The sequence below is a fragment of the Cinclus cinclus genome, chromosome 1 (genome assembly GCF_963662255.1).
Source record: "Cinclus cinclus chromosome 1, bCinCin1.1, whole genome shotgun sequence".
NCBI classification, from domain to species: Eukaryota; Metazoa; Chordata; class Aves; order Passeriformes; family Cinclidae; genus Cinclus; species Cinclus cinclus.
In genome coordinates, this window is record NC_085046.1 from 151282811 (window position 1) to 151303773 (window position 20963).

At 42.9% G+C, this 20963-nt stretch overlaps 1 protein-coding gene across 1 annotated transcript in view; it reads right to left on the bottom strand.

Moving 5' to 3' along the window:
- Positions 1 to 17990, bottom strand: part of LOC134058034 (tonsoku-like protein) — a 37478-nt gene extending 19488 nt beyond the window's left edge. Inside the window, exons 1-6 of the mRNA XM_062515106.1 lie at positions 17948 to 17990; positions 15746 to 15841; positions 14534 to 14676; positions 11130 to 11403; positions 5273 to 5402; positions 1341 to 1512 (exon numbers count right to left, since the gene is read on the bottom strand). Coding sequence (XP_062371090.1) covers positions 1341 to 1512; positions 5273 to 5402; positions 11130 to 11403; positions 14534 to 14676; positions 15746 to 15841; positions 17948 to 17990 — 858 coding nt within the window. The remainder of the gene's footprint in view (positions 1 to 1340; positions 1513 to 5272; positions 5403 to 11129; positions 11404 to 14533; positions 14677 to 15745; positions 15842 to 17947) is intronic.
- Between the last annotated feature and the right edge of the window lie 2973 nt (positions 17991 to 20963).

Here is a 20963-nt window from a genome sequence, read left to right on the forward strand (position 1 = left end):
ATCCCCAAAAATATCCCCCAAAAAATCCCCCAAAAAATCCCCAAAAAATCCCAAAAAATCCCCCAAAAAATCCCCAAAAAATCCCCAAAAATCCCCCAAAAAAATCTCCAAAAATCCCCAAAAAATCACTAAAAAATCCCCTAAAAACTCTCAAAAAATCCTCAAAAAAATCACCAAAAAAATCCCAAAAAAATCCCTAAAAAATCCCCAAAAAAATCCCAAAAAATCCCCAAAAAATCCCCCAAAAATCCCCAAAAAATCCCCAAAACATCCCAAAAAACCCCCAAAAAAATCTCCAAAAATCCCTAAAAAAATCCCCAAAAAATCCCCAAAAAATCTCCAAAAATCCCCCAAAAAATCCCCAAAAAACCCTCAAAAAATCCCCAAAAAATCCCAAAAAAATCCCAAAAAAATCCCCAAAAAACCCCCAATAAATCTCCAAAAAATCCCCAAAAATCCTCAAAAAATCCCCAAAAAAATCCCAAAATATCCCCAAAACATCCCAAAAAATCCCTAAAAAAATCTCAAAAAAATCCCTCAAAAACTCCTAAAAAATCCCCAAAAAATCCCCAAAAATTCCCCAAAAAATCTCCAAAAATCCCCAAAAAATCCCAAAAAATCCTCAAAAAATCCCCAAAAAAATCCCAAAAAATCCCCAAAAAATCCTCAAAAAAATCCCCCAAAAAATCTCCAAAAATCCCCGAAAAATCACTAAAAAATCCCCTAAAAACTCTCAAAAAATCCTCAAAAAATCCCCAAAAAAATCCCAAAAAACCTCCAAAAAATCCCTAAAAAAATCCCAAAAAATCCTCAAAAATCCCGCAAAAAAATCTCCAAAAATCCCAAAAAAATCCCCAAAAAATCCCCAAAAAATCCCAAAAAATCCCCAAAAATCCCCCAAAAAATCTCCAAAAATCCCCAAAAAATCACTAAAAAATCCCCAAAAATTCCCAAAAAAACCCTCAAAAAATCCCTAAAAAATTCTCCAAAAAATCCTCAAAAATCCCAATAAATCCCCAAAAATCTCCAAAAAATCCCCAAAAAATCCCTAAAAAATCCTAAAAAATCCCAAAAAATCCCCAAAAAATCCCCAAAACCCCCAAAAAATCCCCAAAAAATCCCCAAAAAATCCCCAAAAACCCCCAAAAACCCCCAAAAAATCCCCAAAAAATCCCCAAAAAACCCTCAAAAAATCCCAAAAAATCCCCAAAAAACCCCCAAAAAATCCCCAAAAAATCCCAAAAAATCCCCAAAAAATCCCCAAAAAATCCCCCAAAAAAAATCCCCAAAAACCCCCAAAAATCCCAAAGCCCCCCCAAATTCCCCCCGACCTTTCCCACCTGGGCTGTGGCCGCCTGAGTTTCCCTCTCGAGCTCAGCATTCCCGAGGCTCCGGGCGCATTCCCGAGCTTTCCCGAGGCTCCCAAGGGATTCCTGGAATTCCGCCCCTCGTTGCTGCAGCAGCCCCAGGTTAAAATGGGCCCGGAATTGATCTTCCAAACATTGGGATTCCCTGGGGGAGGGGAAAAAAAACAAAAAAAAAAAAATTGGGAATCAGGAGATAATTCCCAAAAAAATTCAACCCCGCAATTCCTAAAATTCCTAAAAAAAAATCAATCCCAGAATTCCCAAAATTCACAAAACTACAATCCCAGATTCCCAAAATTCCCAAAAAAATCCAAACCCAGATTCCCAAAATTCCTAAAAAAAATCCAATCCCAGATTCCCAAAACTCCCAAAATTCCAATCCCAGATTCCAAAAATTCTCAAAAAATTCAATCTCAGATTCCCAAAATTCCCAAAAAAAATCCAACCCCAGATTCCCAAAATTTCTAAAAAAATTCCAATCCAAGATTCCCAAAATTCCCAAAATTCCAATCCCAGATTCCCTAAACTCCCAAAATCCCAATCCCAGAATTCCCAAAATTCCCAAAATTCCAATCCCAGATTCCCAAAAGTCCAAAACTTCCCATCCCAGATTCCCAAAATTCCCATCCCAGATTCCCAAAATTTCCAAAAATTCCAATCCAAGATTCCCAAAATTCCCAAAATTCCAATTCCAGATTCCCTAAACTCCCAAAATCCCAATCCCAGAATTCCCAAAATTCCCAAAATTCCAATCCCAGATTCCCAAAAGTCCAAAAATTCCCATCCCAGATTCCCAAAATTCCCATCCCAGAATCCCAAAATTTCCAAAAATTCCAATCCAAGATTCCCAAAATTCCCAAAATTCTAATCCCAGATTCCCTAAACTCCCAAAATTCCAATCCCAGATTCCCAGAATGCCCAGAAATCCAACCCCAGAATTCCCAAAATTCCCAAAAAATTCAATCCCAGATTCCCTAAACTCTCAAAATTCCAACCCCAGATTCCCAAAATTCCCAAAAAAAAAATCAATCCCAGATTCCCAAAAAAACAAATTCTCTCCCAGAATTCCCAAATTTCCGTTGACTCGCTCTCAGCCAGGTGGGGGCGCTCTGCAACATCCCCAAAAAAATCCCAAAATCCCAAAAAACGTCCTCGAAAATTCCCAAAAATCACATCAAAAAAATTCCCAAAAATCCCATCCGGGAATTCTCGGAATTCCCGGAATTTTCAAAATCCCAATCCCAAAGTCCCAAAAAAAAAATCCCAATCCCAAGTCCCCAAAATCCCAATTCCACAATTCTCAAAAATCCCAAAAACCCAAAAAAATGTCCCCAAAAATTCCCAAAAATCGCCTCAAATAAATTCCCTAAAAAAACCCGTCCCGGCATTCCCGGCACTCCCGGAATTCCCAAATTTTCGTTGACTCGCTCTCAGCCAGGTGGGGGCGCTCTACAACATTCCCAAAAAAATCCCAAAATCCCAAAAAACATCCCCGAAAATTCCCAAAAATTGAGTTAAAATAATTCCCAAAAAATCCCCAAAAAAATCCCATCCCGGCATTCCCAGAATTCCCAGAATTCCCGGAATTCCCAAATTTCTGTTGACTCGCTCTCAGCCAGGTGGGGGCGCTCTACAACATCCCCAAAAAAAATCCCAAAATCCCAAAAAACGTCCCCGAAAATCCCCAAAAATCGCCTCAAAAACGTTCCCAAAAAAATCCCATCCCGTCGTTCCCGGCATTCCCGGCACTCCCAGAATTCCCGGAATTCCCAAATTTCCGTTGACTCGCTCTCAGCCAGGTGGGGGCGCTCTACAACATTCCCAAAAAAATCCCAAAATCCCAAAAAACATCCCCGAAAATTCCCAAAAATCACATCAAAAAAATTCCCAAAAAATCCCATCCCGGAATTCTCGGAATTCCCGGAATTTTCAAAATCCCAATCCCAAAGTCCCAAAAAAAAAATCCCAATCCCAAGTCCCCAAAATCCCAATTCCACAATTCCAAAAATCCCAAAAAACCAAAAAAATGTCCCCAAAAATTCCCAAAAATCGCCTCAAATAAATTCCCTAAAAAAACCCGTCCCGGCATTCCCGGCACTCCCGGAATTCCCAAATTTTCGTTGACTCGCTCTCAGCCAGGTGGGGTCGCTCTGCATCATTCCCATAAAAATCCCAAAATCCCAAAAAACATTCCCGAAAATTCCCAAAAATTGCGTCAAAATAATTCCCAAAAAATCCCAAAAAAAATCCCATCCCGGCATTCCCAGAATTCCCGGAATTCCCAAATTTCCGTTGACTCGCTCTCAGCCAGGTGGGGGCGCTCTACAACATCCCCAAAAAAATTCCAAAATCCCAAAAAACGTCCCCAAAAATTCCCAAAAATCACATCAAAAAAATTCCCAAAAATCCCATCCGGGAATTCTCGGAATTCCCGGAATTTTCAAAATCCCAATCCCAAAGTCCCAAAAAAAAAATCCCAATCCCAAGTCCCCAAAATCCCAATTCCACAATTCTCAAAAAATCCCAAACTCCCAAAAAAATGTCCCCAAAAATTCCCAAAAATCGCCTCAAATAAATTCCCTAAAAAAACCCGTCCCGGCATTCCCAGCACTCCCAGAATTCCCAGAATTCCTGGAATTCCCAAATTTTCGTTGACTCGTTCTCAGCCAGGTGGGGGCGCTCTACAACATTCCCAAAAAAATCCCAAAATCCCAAAAAACATCCCCGAAAATTCCCAAAAATCACATCAAAAAAATTCCCAAAAATCCCATCCGGGAATTCTCGGAATTCCCGGAATTTTCAAAATCCCAATCCCAAAGTCCCAAAAAAAAAATCCCAATCCCAAGTCCCCAAAATCCCAATTCCACAATTCTCAAAAATCCCAAAAACCCAAAAAAAAGTCCCCAAAAATTCCCAAAAATCGCCTCAAATAAATTCCCTAAAAAAACCTGTCCCGGCATTCCTGGCACTCCCAGAATTCCCGGAATTCCCGGAATTCCCAAATTTTCGTTGACTCGCTCTCAGCCAGGTGGGGGCGCTCTACAACATCCCCAAAAAAAATCCCAAAATCCCAAAAAACGTCCCCGAAAATCCCCAAAAATCGCCTCAAAAACGTTCCCAAAAAAATCCCATCCCGTCGTTCCCGGCATTCCCGGCACTCCCAGAATTCCCGGAATTCCCAAATTTCCGTTGACTCGCTCTCAGCCAGGTGGGGGCGCTCTACAACATTCCCAAAAAAATCCCAAAATCCCAAAAAACATCCCCGAAAATTCCCAAAAATTGCGTCAAAATAATTCCCAAAAAATCCCCAAAAAAATCCCATCCCGGCATTCCCAGAATTCCCGGAATTCCCAAATTTCCGTTGACTCGCTCTCAGCCAGGTGGGGGCGCTCTACAACATCCCCAAAAAAAAATCCCAAAATCCCAAAAAACTTCCTCGAAAATTCCCAAAAATCACATCAAAAAAATTCCCAAAAAATCCCATCCTGGAATTCTCGGAATTCCCGGAATTTTCAAAATCCCAATCCCACAAAAGTCCCAAAAAAAAATCCCAATCCCAAGTCCCCAAAATCCCAATTCCACAATTCTCAAAAATCCCAAAAACCCAAAAAAAAGTCCCCAAAAATTCCCAAAAATCGCCTCAAATAAATTCCCTAAAAAAACCCGTCCCGGCATTCCTGGCACTCCCAGAATTCCCGGAATTCCCGGAATTCCCAAATTTCCGTTGACTCGCTCTCAGCCAGGTGGGGGCGCTCTACAACATCCCCAAAAAAAATCCCAAAATCCCAAAAAACCTCCCCGAAAATCCCCAAAAATCGCCTCAAAAACGTTCCCAATAAAATCCCATCCCGTCGTTCCCGTCGTTCCCGGCGTTCCCGGAATTCCCGGAATTCCGGGACTCTCACAGGGCCAGGCGGGCGCTGTCCCGGAGGAGGCCGGAGCTGCTGCCGCAGTTCCCGAGCGATTCCTGCAGCAGCCCCAGGTTGAGCAGGAGGCGACTCCGCATCCGCAGCAGCTCCCGGCGGGGCAGGAATCCTGGGAAAGGGGGAAAGGGAGGGGGAAAAACGGGAATAACGCGGGAATAGAGCGGGAATAGAGCGGGAATAGAGCGGGAATAGAGCGGGAATAGAGCGGGAATAACGCGGGAATAGAGCGGGAATAGAGCGGGAATAGAGCGGGAATAGAGCGGGAATAGAGCGGGAATAGAGCGGGAATAACGCGGGAATAGAGCGGGAATAGAGCGGGAATAGAGCGGGAATAACACGGGAATAGAGCGGGAATAGAGCGGGAATAGAGCGGGAATAGAGCGGGAATAGAGCGGGAATAGAGCGGGAATAACACGGGAATAGAGCGGGAATAGAGCGGGAATAACACGGGAATAGAGCGGGAATAGAGCGGGAATAGAGCGGGAATAACACGGGAATAGAGCGGGAATAAAACGGGAATAGAGCGGGAATAACGCGGGAATAGAGCGGGAATAAAACGGGAATAGCGCAGGAATAACACGGGAATAGTGCGGGAATAGAGCGGGAATAGAGCGGGAATAACACGGGAATAGAGCGGGAATAGAGCGGGAATAGAGCGGGAATAGAGCGGGAATAGAGCGGGAATAAACCGGGAATAGAGCGGGAATAGAGCGGGAATAACACGGGAATAGAGCGGGAATAGAGCGGGAATAGAGCGGGAATAAAACGGGAATAACGCGGGAATAGAGCGGGAATAGAGCGGGAATAGAGCGGGAATAACACGGGAATAAAGCGGGAATAAACCGGGAATAAACCGGGAATAGAGCGGGAATAGAGCGGGAATAGCGCGGGAATAACACGGGAATAGCGCGGGAATAGAGCGGGAATAGAGCGGGAATAGAGCGGGAATAACACGGGAATAGAGCGGGAATAGAGCGGGAATAGAGCGGGAATAAAACGGGAATAACGCGGGAATAGAGCGGGAATAGAGCGGGAATAGAGCGGGAATAGCGCGGGAATAACACGGGAATAGAGCGGGAATAGAGCGGGAATAAAACGGGAATAACACGGGAATAGCGCGGGAATAACACGGGAATAAACCGGGAATAACACGGGAATAGCACGGGAATAGCGCGGGAATAGCGCGGGAATAAAACAGGAATAGCACGGGAATAACACGGGAAGAAAACGGGAAGAAAACGGGAATAACACGGGAATAAAACGGGAATAGCACGGGAATAGCGCGGGAAGAAAACAGGAATAGCACGGGAATAGCATGGGAATAACACGGGAATAACAGGGGAAGAAAATGGGAATAACACGGGAATAGCACAGGAATAGCGTGGGAATAGCACGGGAATAAAACGGGAATAGCACGGGAATAGCACGGGAATAACACGGGAATAACACGGGAATAACACGGGAATAACACGGGAATAGCATGGGAATAAAACGGGAATAAAATGGGAATAAAACGGGAATAAAATGGGAATAAAATGGGAATTCAACGGGAATTCAGTGGGAATAAAAAGGGAATAAAACGAGAATAAAATGGGAATGAGAATAAAATGGGAATAAATTGGGAATCCAATGGGAATAACGGGAATTCAACGGGAATTCCATGGGAATTCAGTGGGAATTCGATAGGAATAAGAGGGGAATTCCAGGGGAAATCAGAGGGAATAAAATGGGAATAAAACGGGAATAAAACGGGAATAAAACAGGAATAAAATGGGAATTCAGTGGGAACTCAATGGGAATTCAATGGGAATAAAATGGGAATCCAATGGGATTAAAATGGGATTAAAATGGGATTAAAATGGGAATAAAATGGGAATAAAACGGGAATAAAATGGGAATAGAATGGGAATAATGGGAATAAAATGGGATTAAAATGGGATTAAAATGGGAATTCAATGGGAAATCAATGAGAATAAAATGGGAATAAAATGGGAATAAATTGGGATTAAAATGGGATTAAAATGGGAATAAAATGGGAATAAATTGGGATTAAAATGGGAATTCAATGGGAATAAAATGGGAATAAAAAGGGAATAAAACAGGAATAAAATGGGAATTCAGTGGGAACTCAATGGGAATTCAATGGGAATAAAATGGGAATCCAATGGGAATAAAATGGGATTAAAATGGGATTAAAATGGGAATAAAATGGGAATAAGAAGGGAATAAAACAGGAATAAAACGGGAATTCAGTGGGAACTCAATGGGAATTCAACGGGAATAAAATGGGAATAAAATGGGATTAAAATGGGAATAAAATGGGAAATCAATGAGAATAAAATGGGAATAAAATGGGAATAAATTGGGATTAAAATGGGATTAAAATGGGAATAAAATGGGAATAAAATGGGAATAAAATGGGAAACGAATGGGAATGAGAATAAAATGGGAATGAAACGGGAATAAAATGGGAATAGAATGGGAATAATGGGAATAAAATGGGAATAAAATGGGATTAAAATGGGATTAAAATCGGAATAAAACGGGAATAAAACGGGAATAAAACGGGAATAAAGGGAATAAAATGGGAAAAAAACGGGAATAAAACGGGAATGAAATGGGAATTCAGTGGGAACTCAATGGGAATTCAATGGGAATAAAACAGGAATAAAACGGGAATAAAACCGGAATAGAATGGGAATAGAATGGGAATAATGGGAATAAAATGGGAAAAAAACGGGAATAAAACGGGAATGAAATGGGAATTCAGCGGGAACTCAATGGGAATAAAATGGGAATAAAATGGGAATCCAGTGGGAATAAAACGGGAATGGAATGGGAATGAAACGGGAATAAAACGGGAATAAAATGGGAATATTCAATGGGAACTCAATGGGAATAAATTGGGATTTGGAGTCAAGGATTAAAGGTTGAGAATTTGGGGTCAGAAATTCTGGGAATTCTGGGATTTGGGATTACCAACATTTGGGATGACGAATTCTAAAATATAGGATTGGGAATTCCGGGAATTCTGGGAATGATGAGATTTGGGATCAGAAATTCCGGGATTTGGGATAGGGAATGACAAGAATTCCAGGATTTTTTGGGGTCAGGAATTTTGAGGTGTGGGATCAGGAATTTAAGGAATTCTGGGATCTGGGCACAGAATTCCAGGATTTAGGATTGGGAATTCTGGGATTTGGGAATTCCGGGAATTCTGGAATTCCAGGATTTGGGAATTCTGGGATTTGGGAATTCTGGGATTTGGGAATTCCGGGAATTCTGGAATTCCAGGATTTGGGAATTCTGGGATTTGGGAATTCAATGGGAATTCCCGGAATTCAAGAATTCCAGAATTTGGGAATTCTGGGAATTCCTGGAATTCCGGAATTCCACGATTTGGGAATTCTGGGAATTCCTGGAATTCTGGAATTCCAGGATTTGGGAATTCTGGGGTTTGGTAATTCTGGGAATTCTGGAATTCTGGGATTCTGGAATTCCGGGATTTGGGAATTCTGGGAATTCTGGAATTCCAATATTTCTGAATCCTGGGGCTTGGGAATTCCTGGAATCTCTGGAATTCCAGGATTTTGGAATTCCGGGATTTAGGAATTCTGAGAATTCCCGAATTCCAGGATTTGGGAATTCTGGGAATTCCTGGAATTCTGGAATTCCACGATTTGGGAAGTCTGGGAATTCCTAGAATTCTGGAATTCCACGATTTGGGAATTCTGGGAATTCCTGGAATTCTGGAATTCCAGAATCTGGGAATTCTGGGAATTCCTGGAATTCTGGAATTCCACGATTTGGGAATTCTGGGATTTGGGAATTCTGGGAATTCGTGGAATTCTGGAATTCCAGGATTTGGAATTCCAGGATATGGGAATTCTGGGAATTCCTGGAATTCCAGGATTTGGGATTGGGAATTGTGGGATCTGAGAATTCTGGAGAAAAAAATGGGATTTGAGATCAGAGATTTGGGACTGGGAGTTCGAGGAATTCCAGGATTTGGGAACGGGAATTTTGGGATTTGAGGTTGGGAATTCCAGGATTTGGGATCACGGACTTGGGAATGGAAATTCTGGGAATTCGGGGATCAGGGGTCAGAAATCTGGGATTTGGGAATTCCAGAAGTCGGGAATCAGGATTCTGGATCAGGAATTCCAGGAATTCTGGGATCAGGAATGGCAGGAGTCTGGATTGGGAATTCTGAGAATTGAGAATTCCAGAATTCCAATCCCAAATTCCCCAAAAAATTCCGACAGCACGAAAATTCCACTCCAACGACCCAAATTCCATTCCCACGTTCCCAAAAAAATCCCCAAAAAATCCCAAAAAAATCCCCAAAATTTCCCAACACCTCCCACATCCCAAATCTTCCCAAAAATCCCAAAAATTCCCAAAAAATTTCCAAAAAATTCTCAAAAAAAATCCCAAAAAATCCCCAAAATTTCCCAACACCTCCCACATCCCAAAACTTCCCAAAAAATTCCCAAATAAATCACAAAAAATTCCCAAAAATTTCCAAAAAAATTCCCCTCAATCATCCCAAATTCCATTCCCAGATGCCTCAAAATCCCCAAAAAAATGCCCAAAATTTCCTAACACCTCCCACATCCCAAATCTTCCCAAAAATCCCAAAAATTCCTAAAAAAATCCTAAAAAATTCCCCTCAATCATCCCAAATTCCATTCCCGGAAACCTCAAAAATTCTCAAAAACTCCTCAAAAAAACCCCTAAAAATCCCAAAAAAACCCCAAAAAAATCCCAAAAAAATCCCAAAAAAATCCCAAAAAAATCCCAAAATTTCCCAACACCTCCCACATCTCAAAAATTCCCAAAATATTCCCAAATAAATCCCAAAAAATTCCCAAAAATTTCCAAAAAAATTCCCCTCAATCATCCCAAATTCCATTCCCGGATACCTCAAAAATTCTCAAAAACCCCTCAAAAAAACCCCTAAAAAAATCCCAAAAAATTCCCAAAAAAATCACAAAAAAACCTAAAAAAATCCTAAAAATTCCCAACTCCTCCCACATCCGAAAAATTTAAAAAAAATTCCCAAAATATTTCCCAAAAATTTCCAAAAAAATTCCCCTCAATCATCCCAAATTCCATTCCCGGATGCGTCAAAAATTCTCAAAACCCCTCAAAAAAACCCCTAAAAAAATCCCAAAAAGATCCCAAAAAAATCCCAAAAAAACCCTAAAAATTCCCAACACCTCCCACATCCCAAAAATTTCCAAATAATTCCCAAAATATTTCCCAAAAATTTCCAAAAAAATTCCCCTCAATCATCCCAAATTCCATTCCCGGATGCGTCAAAAATTCTCAAAAACCCCTCAAAAAAACCCCTAAAAAAATCCCAAAAAATTCCCAAAAAAATCCTAAAAATTCCCAACACCTCCCACATCCCAAATCTTCCCAAAAATTCCCAAAAATTCCCAAAAAATTCCCAAAAAAATCCTAAAAAATTCCCCTCAATCATCCCAAATTCCATTCCCGGATGCGTCAAAAATTCTCAAAAACCCCTCAAAAAAAACCCTAAAAAAAATCCCAAAAAATTCCCAAAAAAATCCCAAAATTTCCCAACACCTCCCACATCCCAAAACTTCCCAAAATATTCCCAAATAAATCCCAAAAAATTCCCAAAAAAATCCAAAAATTTCCAATAAAATTCCCCTCAATCATCTCAAATTCCATTCCCGGATGCGTCAAAAATTCTCAAAAACCCCTCAAAAAAATCCCAAAAAAATCCCAAAAAAATCCTAAAAATTCCCAACACCTCCCACATCCCAAAAATTCCCAAAAAATTCCCATTTTTTTTTTCCCCCACCTTCCAACCTGGTGTCCAGGATATCCAGGCTATTCCGGAACGCCTCCAGCGCTCGACGAAACGCGAGCGGAACTTCTTGAAAATTTCCGGAATTTTTCAAAATTTCTGGAATTTTCTCGTTTTTTAAGGATCCTTCCGGAAATTCCGGAAATTCTTGGAATTCTGGGAATTCTTCAGCCATGAACATGAAAGTTCTACCAATGGTGGCCCAGGCTCGTTGCTGCTCCGCGGGATCCGAGAGCTCCCGAGCGAGATCCAGGTGCCGGCGTTGGTGCTGGGGGGGGGAAAAAAATTTGGGAAAATTTTAGGAAATTTTGGGAATTTTTTTTTTTTTGGAAGGAAATTTTGGGGTTATTTTTGGGGGTTTTTGGGGTTTTTTTGGGGGTTTTTTGGGGTTTTTTTTTGGGATTTTTGAGGCATCCGGGAATGGAATTTGGGATGATTGAGAGGAATTTTTTGGGATTTTTTTGGGAATTTTTTGGGATTTATTTGGGAATTTTTTGGGAAGTTTTGGGATGTGGGAGGTGTTGAGAATTTTTAGGATTTTTTGGGGATTTTTTGGGGATTTTTTAGGGGTTTTTTTAGGGGTTTTTTTGAGGGGTTTTTGAGAATTTTTGAGGTTTCCGGGAATGGAATTTGGGATGATTGAGGGGAATTTTTTGGGATTTTTTTGGGAATTTTTTGGGATTTATTTGGGAATTTTTTGGGAAGTTTTGGGATGTGGGAGGTGTTGAGAATTTTTAGGATTTTTTGGGGATTTTTTGGGGATTTTTTGGGGATTTTTTGGGGATTTTTTAGGGATTTTTTTTGAGGGGTTTTTGAGAATTTTTGAGGTTTCCGGGAATGGAATTTGGGATGATTGAGGGGAATTTTTTTGGAAATTTTTGGGAAATTTTTTGGGAATTTTTTGGAAGATTTGGGATGTGGGAGGGGTTGGGAATTTTTAGGATTTTTTTGGGATTTTTTTAGGGTTTTTTTGGGGTTTTTTAGGGGTTTTTTGGGAATTTTTAAAGAATTTTTGGGGTTTTTTTTAGGGGTTTTTTTGGGAATTTTTTGGGGATTTTTTAGAGTTTTTTTGAGGTTTTTTTGGGATTTTTTGGGGGGATTTTTAGGGGTTTTTTTGGGGTTTTTTTTGGGAATTTTTGGGATTTTTGGGGGTTTTTTAGGGGTTTTTTGGGAATTTTTAAAGAATTTTTTGAGGTTTTTTTTAAGGGGTTTTTTGGGAATTTTTTGGGATTTTTTTGGGGATTTTTAGGGGATTTTTGGGAATTTTTTAGGATTTTTTTGGAGATTTTTAGGGGTTTTTTTGGGAATTTTTTGGGAATTTTTGGGGGATTTTTTAGGGGTTTTTTGAGGTTTTTTTGGGATTTTTTTGGGGGATTTTTAGGGGTTTTTTGGGGTTTTTTTTAGGGGAATTTTTGGGATGTTTTTGGGGTCTTTTAGGGGTTTTTTGGGAGTTTTTTTGAGAATTTTTAAAGAATTTTTTGGGGTTTTTTGGGAATTCTTTGGGATTTTTTGGGGTTTTTTAGGGGTTTTTTAAAGAATTTTTTGGGATTTTTTGGGATTTTCTGGGGTTTTTTAGGAAGTGCTAAAGAATTTTTTTGGGATTTTTAGAGGGTCTTTTGGGAATTTTTTGGGAATTTTGGGGGTTTTTAGGGGATTTTTGGGAATTTCTAAAAATTTTTTGGGGTTTTTTTAGGGGTTTTTTTGTGAATTTTTGGGGATTTTTTGGGGGATTTTTTGGAGATTTTTTGGGATTTTTTGGGAATTTTTGGGATTTTTGGGGGTTTTTTAGGGGTTTTGGGGGAACTTTTTGGGATTTTTTGGGGGTTTTAGGGGTTTTTTGGGAATTTTTGGGGGATTTTTAGGGGATTTTTTTGGGAATCTTTTCGGGTTTTTTAGGGGTTTTTTTGGGAATTTCTGGAGATTTTTTGGGGATTTTTTAGGGTTTTTTGGGAATTTTTTGGGGTTTTTTTTAGGGTTTTTTTTAGGGGTTTTTTGGGAATTTTTTGGGATTTTTTGGGGTTTTTTAGGGGATTTTTCGGGATTTTTAATGGATTTTTTCAAAATTTTGGGGGAATTTTTTAAGCATCATTTCAGAATTTTTGGGGATTTATTTGGGATTTTTTTGGGATTTTTAAAGAAATTTTTTGGGATTTTTAGAGCATCTTTTGGGAATTTTTTGGGATTTTATTTTGGGTTTTTGGGGAATTTTCTGAGATTTTTTTTTTGGGATTTTTAATGGATTTTTGGGAATTTTTTCAGGAATTTTTATGGATTTTTTTAAGCTATTTTTGGGGACTTTTTGAACATCATTTGGGAATTTTTGGGGATTTTTTGGAGATTTTTTGGGATATTTTGGGATCTTTTAATGGGTTTTTGGAAATTTTTTGGGGGGATTTTTTCAGCATTATTTGAGAATTTTTGGGGATTTTTCTTGGGGTTTTTGGGGGATTTTTTGGGAATTTTTTAGGGATTTTTATGGCTTTTTTTAGCTATTTTTGGGGATTTTTTGAGAGTCATTTGGGAAATTTTGGGGATTTTTTCTGGGGTTTTTTTTTGGAGATATTTTAGGATTTTTTTAGGGATTTTTTTGGCGAATTTTCAAGGCTATTTTGGGGTTATTTTGGTAAAAAATAAAGAAATATTGGGAGGATTTTTGGAAATCTTTTGGGAGATTTTTAGGGAAATTTTGGGCATTTTAGGGTGAAATTTTGGCATTTTTGGGGTGATTTTTTTGCAATATTGGGGTGATTTTTTTGCAATTCCGGGGTGAATTTTGGTCGTTTTTTGAGATTTTTGGGTGGGGATTTTTACAGAATATTTTGGGAATTTTGGGTGGATTTTGGGTGAATTTTTGGATGAATTTTTGGATGAATTTTTGGATGAATTTTGGGCGAATTTTTGGGAGAATTTTGGGGAATTTTTGGGTGAATTTCTGGGTGAATTTTTGGGAATTTCTCGCTGAATTTTTGGGTGAATTTTTGGGAATTTTTGGGTGAATTTTTGGGAATTTTTAGGTGAATTTTGGGTGATTTTTTGGGAATTTTCGGGTGAATTTTCGGGTGGATTTTCGGGTGGATTTTCGGGTGGATTTTCGGGTGGATTTTTGGATTAATTTTGGGAGAATTTTTGGGTGAATTTTTGGGTGAATTTTTGGGTGAATTTTTGGGAATTTTTAGATGAATTTTTGGGAATTTTTAGGTGAACTTTAGGCAATTTTTGGGTGAACTTTTGGACATTTTCCTCGTGAATATTTTTTTGCGATTCCGGGTTGAATTTTGGTCGTTTTTTTTTTTTTTTTGAGATTTTTGGACGGGGATTTTTTTGTACAATTCCGGGGGATTTTTCCATCGCTGCATTCCCAGCATTCCCAGAATTGCCAGAATTCCCGTTTTTCTCACCTGCAGGGCCTCAGGGAAGCGGCGCAGCTCCGCCAGGCGCTCCCCGATTTTCCGATGGGCCACGGCGCATCCCAAGGGATCCCCGGAAGATTCCAGAATTTCCAGCTCCTCCCTGTGCTCATCCAGAGCCTCCTGGAAACGCCCTGAGAATTCCAGAGAAAAAATTTCGGGAAATTCCCAAAGAAATTCCAGAGGGGAAAAAAAAAAAAAGAAATTTCCAGAAAAATTCAGGGAAAAAGTCAAGGAAATAAAAAATAAATAAATAAATAAATAAAGCAGGGAATTAAAAAATAGAAATAAAACCAAAATCCCAGGGAAATTCCCACCAAGCTCTCAGAAATTCCCAAAAATCCTGCAGGGAATTCCCACAAAAATTCCCCAGATTCCTCCAAAGCCGGGATCCCAGTCCCAGCCCAGTGCAATCCCAGTACATCCCAGTATATCCCAGTCCATCCCAGTCCCTCCCAATCCCGTCCCAGTCCTTCCCAGTCCCATCCCAGTCCATCCCAGTCCATCCCAATCCATCCCAGTCCATCCCAATCCATCCCAGTCCTTCCCAGTCCATCCCAATCCCATCCCAGTCCCTCCCAGTCTTTCCCAGTCCCATCCCAGTCCCTCCCAATCCCATCCCAGTCCATCCCAATCCCTTCCAGTCCATCCCAATCCCATCCCAGTCCCATCCCAGTCCATCCCAGTCCATCCCAATCCCATCCCAGTCCCTCCCAGTCCCACCCCAGTCCCTCCCAGTCCCTCCCAGTCCCTCCCAATCCCACCCCAGTCCCACCCCAGTCCCTCCCAGTCCCACCCCAGTCCCTCCCAGTCCCACCCCAGTCCCTCCCAGTCCCTCCCAGTCCCACCCCAGTCCTTCCCAGTCCATCCCAATCCCATCCCAGTCCCTCCCAGTCCCATCCCAGTCCCTCCCAATCCCTCCCAGTCCCATCCCAGTCCCTCCCAATCCCATCCCAATCCCATCCCAGTCCCTCCCAGTCTTTCCCAGTCCCATCCCAGTCCCTCCCAATCCCATCCCAGTCCATCCCAGTTCATCCCAATCCCTCCCAGTCCATCCCAATCCCTCCCAGTCCATCCCAATCCCATCCCAGTCCCACCCCAGTCCATCCCAGTCCCTCCCAGTCCCACCCCAGTCCCTCCCAGTCCCACCCCAGTCCCTCCCAGTCCCTCCCAGTCCCACCCCAGTCCCTCCCAGTCCCCCACCATGTGTAGCCAGCAGCTCTCCCAGTCTGTTGCAGGTCGCTGCCAGCTCAGCAGAATTCCGGAGGCGCCGCAGCTTTTCCTTGGATTTCTGTAACTCTGGCAACAAAAGAAATTCCCCAAAAAAAAAAAAAATAAAACTGGGAAGTTTTGTGGGAATTTCCACCAAAATCCAAGAAATCCCCACAAAAATTCAGAGATTTCCCAATAAAAATCCAGGAAATTCCCAATAAAATCCAAGAAATCCCCACAAAAATTCAGGAAATTCCCACAAAAAAAAAAAAATTGAAGAAATTCCCATAAAAATTTAGGGAATTCAAACAAAAATCCAAGGAATGCCACCCCCCCCAAAATAAAATTTTCCTTGGATTTCTGTAATTTTGGGAAGAAAGAGAAATTCTAAAAAAAAAAAAAAAAAAAAAATGAAACTGGGAAGTTTTGAGGGAATTTTTGGGAATTCCCACTGAAATCCAGGAAATTCCCACCAAAAAATTCCCATAAAAATCCCCAAAAAAATTAAAAAAAAAAAAAAAGGGGGAATTTTCCTTTTGTTTCCACAGTTCTGGGAATAATGAGAAATTAAAAAAAAAAAAAAAAAACAAGGATTTTTTTGGGGAGAATTTTTTGGGAATTCCCATAAAATCCAAAAAAATCCCACAAGAATCCAAGGAATTAAAAAAGAAAAAAAAAAAACTCACAAAATTTTAGGGAATTCCCACAAAAGTCCAAGAAATTTCCAAAAAAATTAAAAGAAATTTCTAAAATTCCCAAAATTTGGGAGGATTTAATTCCCCTTTGGATTAAAATTTGGGAAAAATTTTGATTTCTTGGTTCAAAAAAAAAAAGAACTTTAGAAAGGATTTTGGGGCCTTCTGAGGGAAAAAAAAAAGGGAGAATTTTGGGGGGATTTTGGGTCATTTTAGAGGGAAAAAGGAGAATTTTGGGTCCTTCTGGGGGAGAAAAAAAACCAGAATTTTCGGGGGGATTTTTGGGTCCCTTCTCAGGGAAAAAAAAAAAAAAAAAAATTTTTTTGGGGAAAAGGGAAAATCTGGGAGAAAAAAGGGAGACTTTTGAGCCCTTTTGGGGAATAAAAGGAGAATTTTGGGGCCTCCTTGGGGACAAAAATAAAAAGAGAATTTTGGGAGGGAATTTTAGGTCATTTTAGGGAAAACAGAGGAGAATTTGAGGAAATTTTTTGGTTTATTCTGTGGGAAAAAAAGAGGAGAATTTGGAGGGAGATTTTGGGTCATTCTGGGGGCAAAAAAGGAGAATTTGGGGGGGATTTGGGGGAAAAAAAAAAAGAGAATCTTGGGGAGATTTTCGGTCATTTTGGGGGCATAAAAGGGGAGAAGTTTGGGGGGATTTTGGGGGCAAAAAGGAAAATTTGAGGGGGATTTTTGGGTCATTCTGGGGAAAACAAAAAAGGAGAAATTGAGGGGGGATTTTGCGTCATTATGGGGGGAAAAGGAGAATTTGGGGGATTTTTTGGGTCATTCTGGGGGAGAAAAAGGGAAATTTGGGGGGAAATGTTTGATCCTTCTGGGAGGAAAAAAAAGGATAATTTTGAGGGGGTATTTTCAGATCATTTTAGGGGAAAAAAAAAAGCAAATTTAAGGGGAGATTTCGAGCCCTTCTGGGGTAAAAAAGGAAAAATTTGGGGGGGATTTTGGGGTCATTCTGGGGGAAACAAGGAAAATTTTGGGGTCATTCTGGGGGAGAAAAAAATGGAAAATTTGGGGGGGGGGATTTGCCTCTTTCTGAGGGAGAAAAAATGAGAAATTTGGGTGGATTTTGGGTCCTTCTGGAGGGAAAAATAAAAGAGATTTTTGGAAGTGATTTTTGGGCCCTTACGGAGGGGATTTGAGGGCACCGTGAGGGGGAATTGGAGACATTGTGAGGAGTTTGAAGGTTTGAAAAGCCCCGGGATAAAAATTTAAACAGCCGAGAGGGGAATCTTAACTCCTGTGAGAGGTTTGAAGGTTTGAAAAGCCCCGGGATCAAAATTTAAACAGCCGTGAGGGGAAGCGGAGCCCATGGCGCCCTGAGGGGGAGAAATCCTGAGGGGACCGCGGGGCCGCCTGAGGAGACTCCGGCACGGGAGAGACTCCTCGAGCCCTGAGGGGACCCGTGCTCCTTTCCAGGCCTCATTCCAGCCCTTAAAGCGCCGTTTAAAGCGAGTTTAACGCCATTAAAGCCCCAACTCACGGCGGATCTCCCGCGCCGCCTCAGCGCTCAGCTCGCCCGCCATTCCCGCCGCTCGCCGAGACCACGCCCCCCTCGCGTTCTAATTGGCCGAGCCGCGCCGCCTCGACCAATCAACGCCCGGCAAGGAGGGAGAGGCCGCCCCTATTGGTCATGACAGGAAAGGTCCCGCCCCTTTCGTGAGGCGGGAAAAGGCGCTTCCGCCCTGCCCTCAGCGGCCGCGGGGCATCTTGGGAAGGGGGTGGTGCCCCCTGGTGGCTTCCAGTGCGCTCCCAGTCCCTCCCAGTAACGCCCAGTAAGAGCCAGTAACTCCCAGTTCATTCCCAGTAAGTCCAAGTAACACCCAGTTCACTCACAATCCCTCCCAGTAACTCCCAGCACATCCCAGTTCACTCCCAGTATCCCCATCCCAGTAACTCCCAGTAAATCCCAGTACATCCCAGTTTGCTCCCAGTACATCCCAGTAACTCCCTCCTAATGCTCCCAGTGTCCCAATCCCAGTAAATCCCAGTAACCCCGTTAAACTCATCCCAGTGCTCCCAGTATCCCCATCCCAGTAACTCCCAGTAAATCCCAGTACATCCCAGTTCACTCCCAGTAGCCCCCAGGGGTTCCCAGTTCATTCCCAGTAAATACCAGTCTGCTACCAGTATCCCCAACCCAGTATTCCCAGCGCTCCCAGTACTCCCAGTAACCCCCTTAAACTCATCCCAGTACATCCCAGTACATCCCAGTAAACCACAGTTCACTCCCAGTTCACTCCCAGTAGCCTCCAGTGACTCCCAGTTCATTCCCAGTAAATCCCAGTTCTCTCCCTCTTCACTCCCAGTGACTTCCAGTAAATCCCAGTAACTCCTGCTATTCCCATCCCAGTATATCCCAGTATTGCCAGTTCACTCCCAGTGCTCCCAGTATCTCCATCCCAGTGCTCCCAGTGTTCCCAGTTCACTCCCAGTATCCCCAGTATCCCCATCCCAGTGCTCCCTGTAGCTCCCAGGTCATTCCCAGTACATCCCAGTTTGCTCCCAGTACATCCCAGTAACTCCCCCCTAATGCTCCCAGTGTCCCAATCCCAGTAAATCCCAGTAACCCACTTAAACTCATCCCAGTGCTCCCAGTATCCCCATCCCAGCATTCCCAGGAGCTCCCAGTATTCCCAGTGCACCCAGTACCCCATCCCAGTGCTCCCAGTAGCTCCCAGTTCATTCCCAGTTCACTCCCACTGACTCCCAGGAAATCCCAGTAACTCCCAGTATCCCCATCCCAGTGCTCCCAGTACATCCCAGTACCCCCAACCCAGTGCTCCCAGTGCTCCCAGTAACCCCCTAAAACTCATCCCAGTAACTCCCAGTACATACCAGTGCTCCCAGTTCATTTCCAGTAGCTCCCAGTATTCCCAGTGCTCGAAGTAATTCCCACTTTCTCCATCCCAGTGGTCCCAGTATTCCCAGTATCCCAAACCAGTGCTCCCAGTAACCCCCTTAAACAAATCCCAGTACTCCCAGTATCCCCATCCCAGTGCACCCAGTACCTCCCAGTTCATTCCCAGTTCATTCCCAGTTCATTCCCAGTAAATCCCAGTTTCTTCCCAGTACTCCCAGTACCCATCCCAGTGCTCCCAGTAGCTCCCAGTTCATTCCCAGTAAATCCCAGTTCATTCCCAGTACTCCCAGTACCCCATCCCAGTGCTCCCAGTACCTCCCAGTTCATTCCCAGTTCATTCCCAGTTCATTCCCAGTAAATCCCAGTTTCTTCCCAGTACTCCCAGTACCCCATCCCAGTGCTCCCAGTAGCTCCCAGTAGCTCCCAGTTCATTCCCAGTAGCTACCAGTTTATTCCCAGTACTCCCAGTATCCCCATCCCAGTGCTCCCAGTACCTCCCAGTTTCTTCCCAGTACTCCCAGTATCCCATCCCAGTGCTCCCAGTAGCTCCCAGTAGCTCCCAGTTCATTCCCAGTTCATTCCCAGTAGCTCCCAGTATCCCCATCCCAGTGCTCCCAGTACCTCCCAGTTCATTCCCAGTACCTCCCAGTTCATTCCCAGTTCATCCCAGTAAATCCCAGTTTCGTCCCAGTACTCCCAGTACCCCATCCCAGTGCTCCCAGTAGCTCCCAGTTCATTCCCAGTACTCCCAGTATCCCCATTCCAGTGCTCCCAGTAGCTCCCAGTAGCTCCCAGTAGCTCCCAGTTCATTCCCAGTAGTTCCCAGTTCATTCCCAGTAGCTCCCAGTATCCCCATCCCAGTGCTCCCAGTACCTCCCAGTTCATTCCCAGTTCATCCCAGTAGCTCCCAGTACCCCATCCCAGTGCTCCCAGTTCATTCCCAGTTCATTCCCAGTTCATCCCAGTAAATCCCAGTTTCTTCCCAGTACTCCCAGTACCCCATCCCAGTGCTCCCAGTAGCTCCCAGTTCATTCCCAGTAGCTCCCAGTTCATTACCAGTACCTCCCAGTTCATTCCCAGTACTCCCAGTACCCCATCGCAGTGCTCCCAGTAGCTCCCAGTAGCTCCCAGTTCATTCCCAGTAGCTCCCAGTTCATTCCCAGTACTCCCAGTATCCCCATCCCAGTGCTCCCAGTAGCTCCCAGTAGCTCCCAGTTCATTTCCAGTTCATTCCCAGTACTCCCAGTATCCCCATCCCAGTGCTCCCAGTACCTCCCAGTTCATTCCCAGTTCATACCAGTACTCCCAGTATCCCCATCCCAGTGCTCCCAGTACCTCCCAGTTCATTCCCAGTACCTCCCAGTTCATTCCCAGTACCTCCCAGTTTCTTCCCAGTACTCCCAGTACCCCATCCCAGTGCTCCCAGTAGCTCCCAGTTCATTCCCAGTACCTCCCAGTTCATTCCCAGTACTCCCAGTACCCCATCCCAGTGCTCCCAGTAGCTCCCAGTAGCTCCCAGTTCATTCCCAGTTTCTTCCCAGTACTCCCAGTATCCCCATCCCAGTGCTCCCAGTAGCTCCCAGTAGCTCCCAGTTCATTCCCAGTAGCTCCCAGTTCATTCCCAGTTCATTCCCAG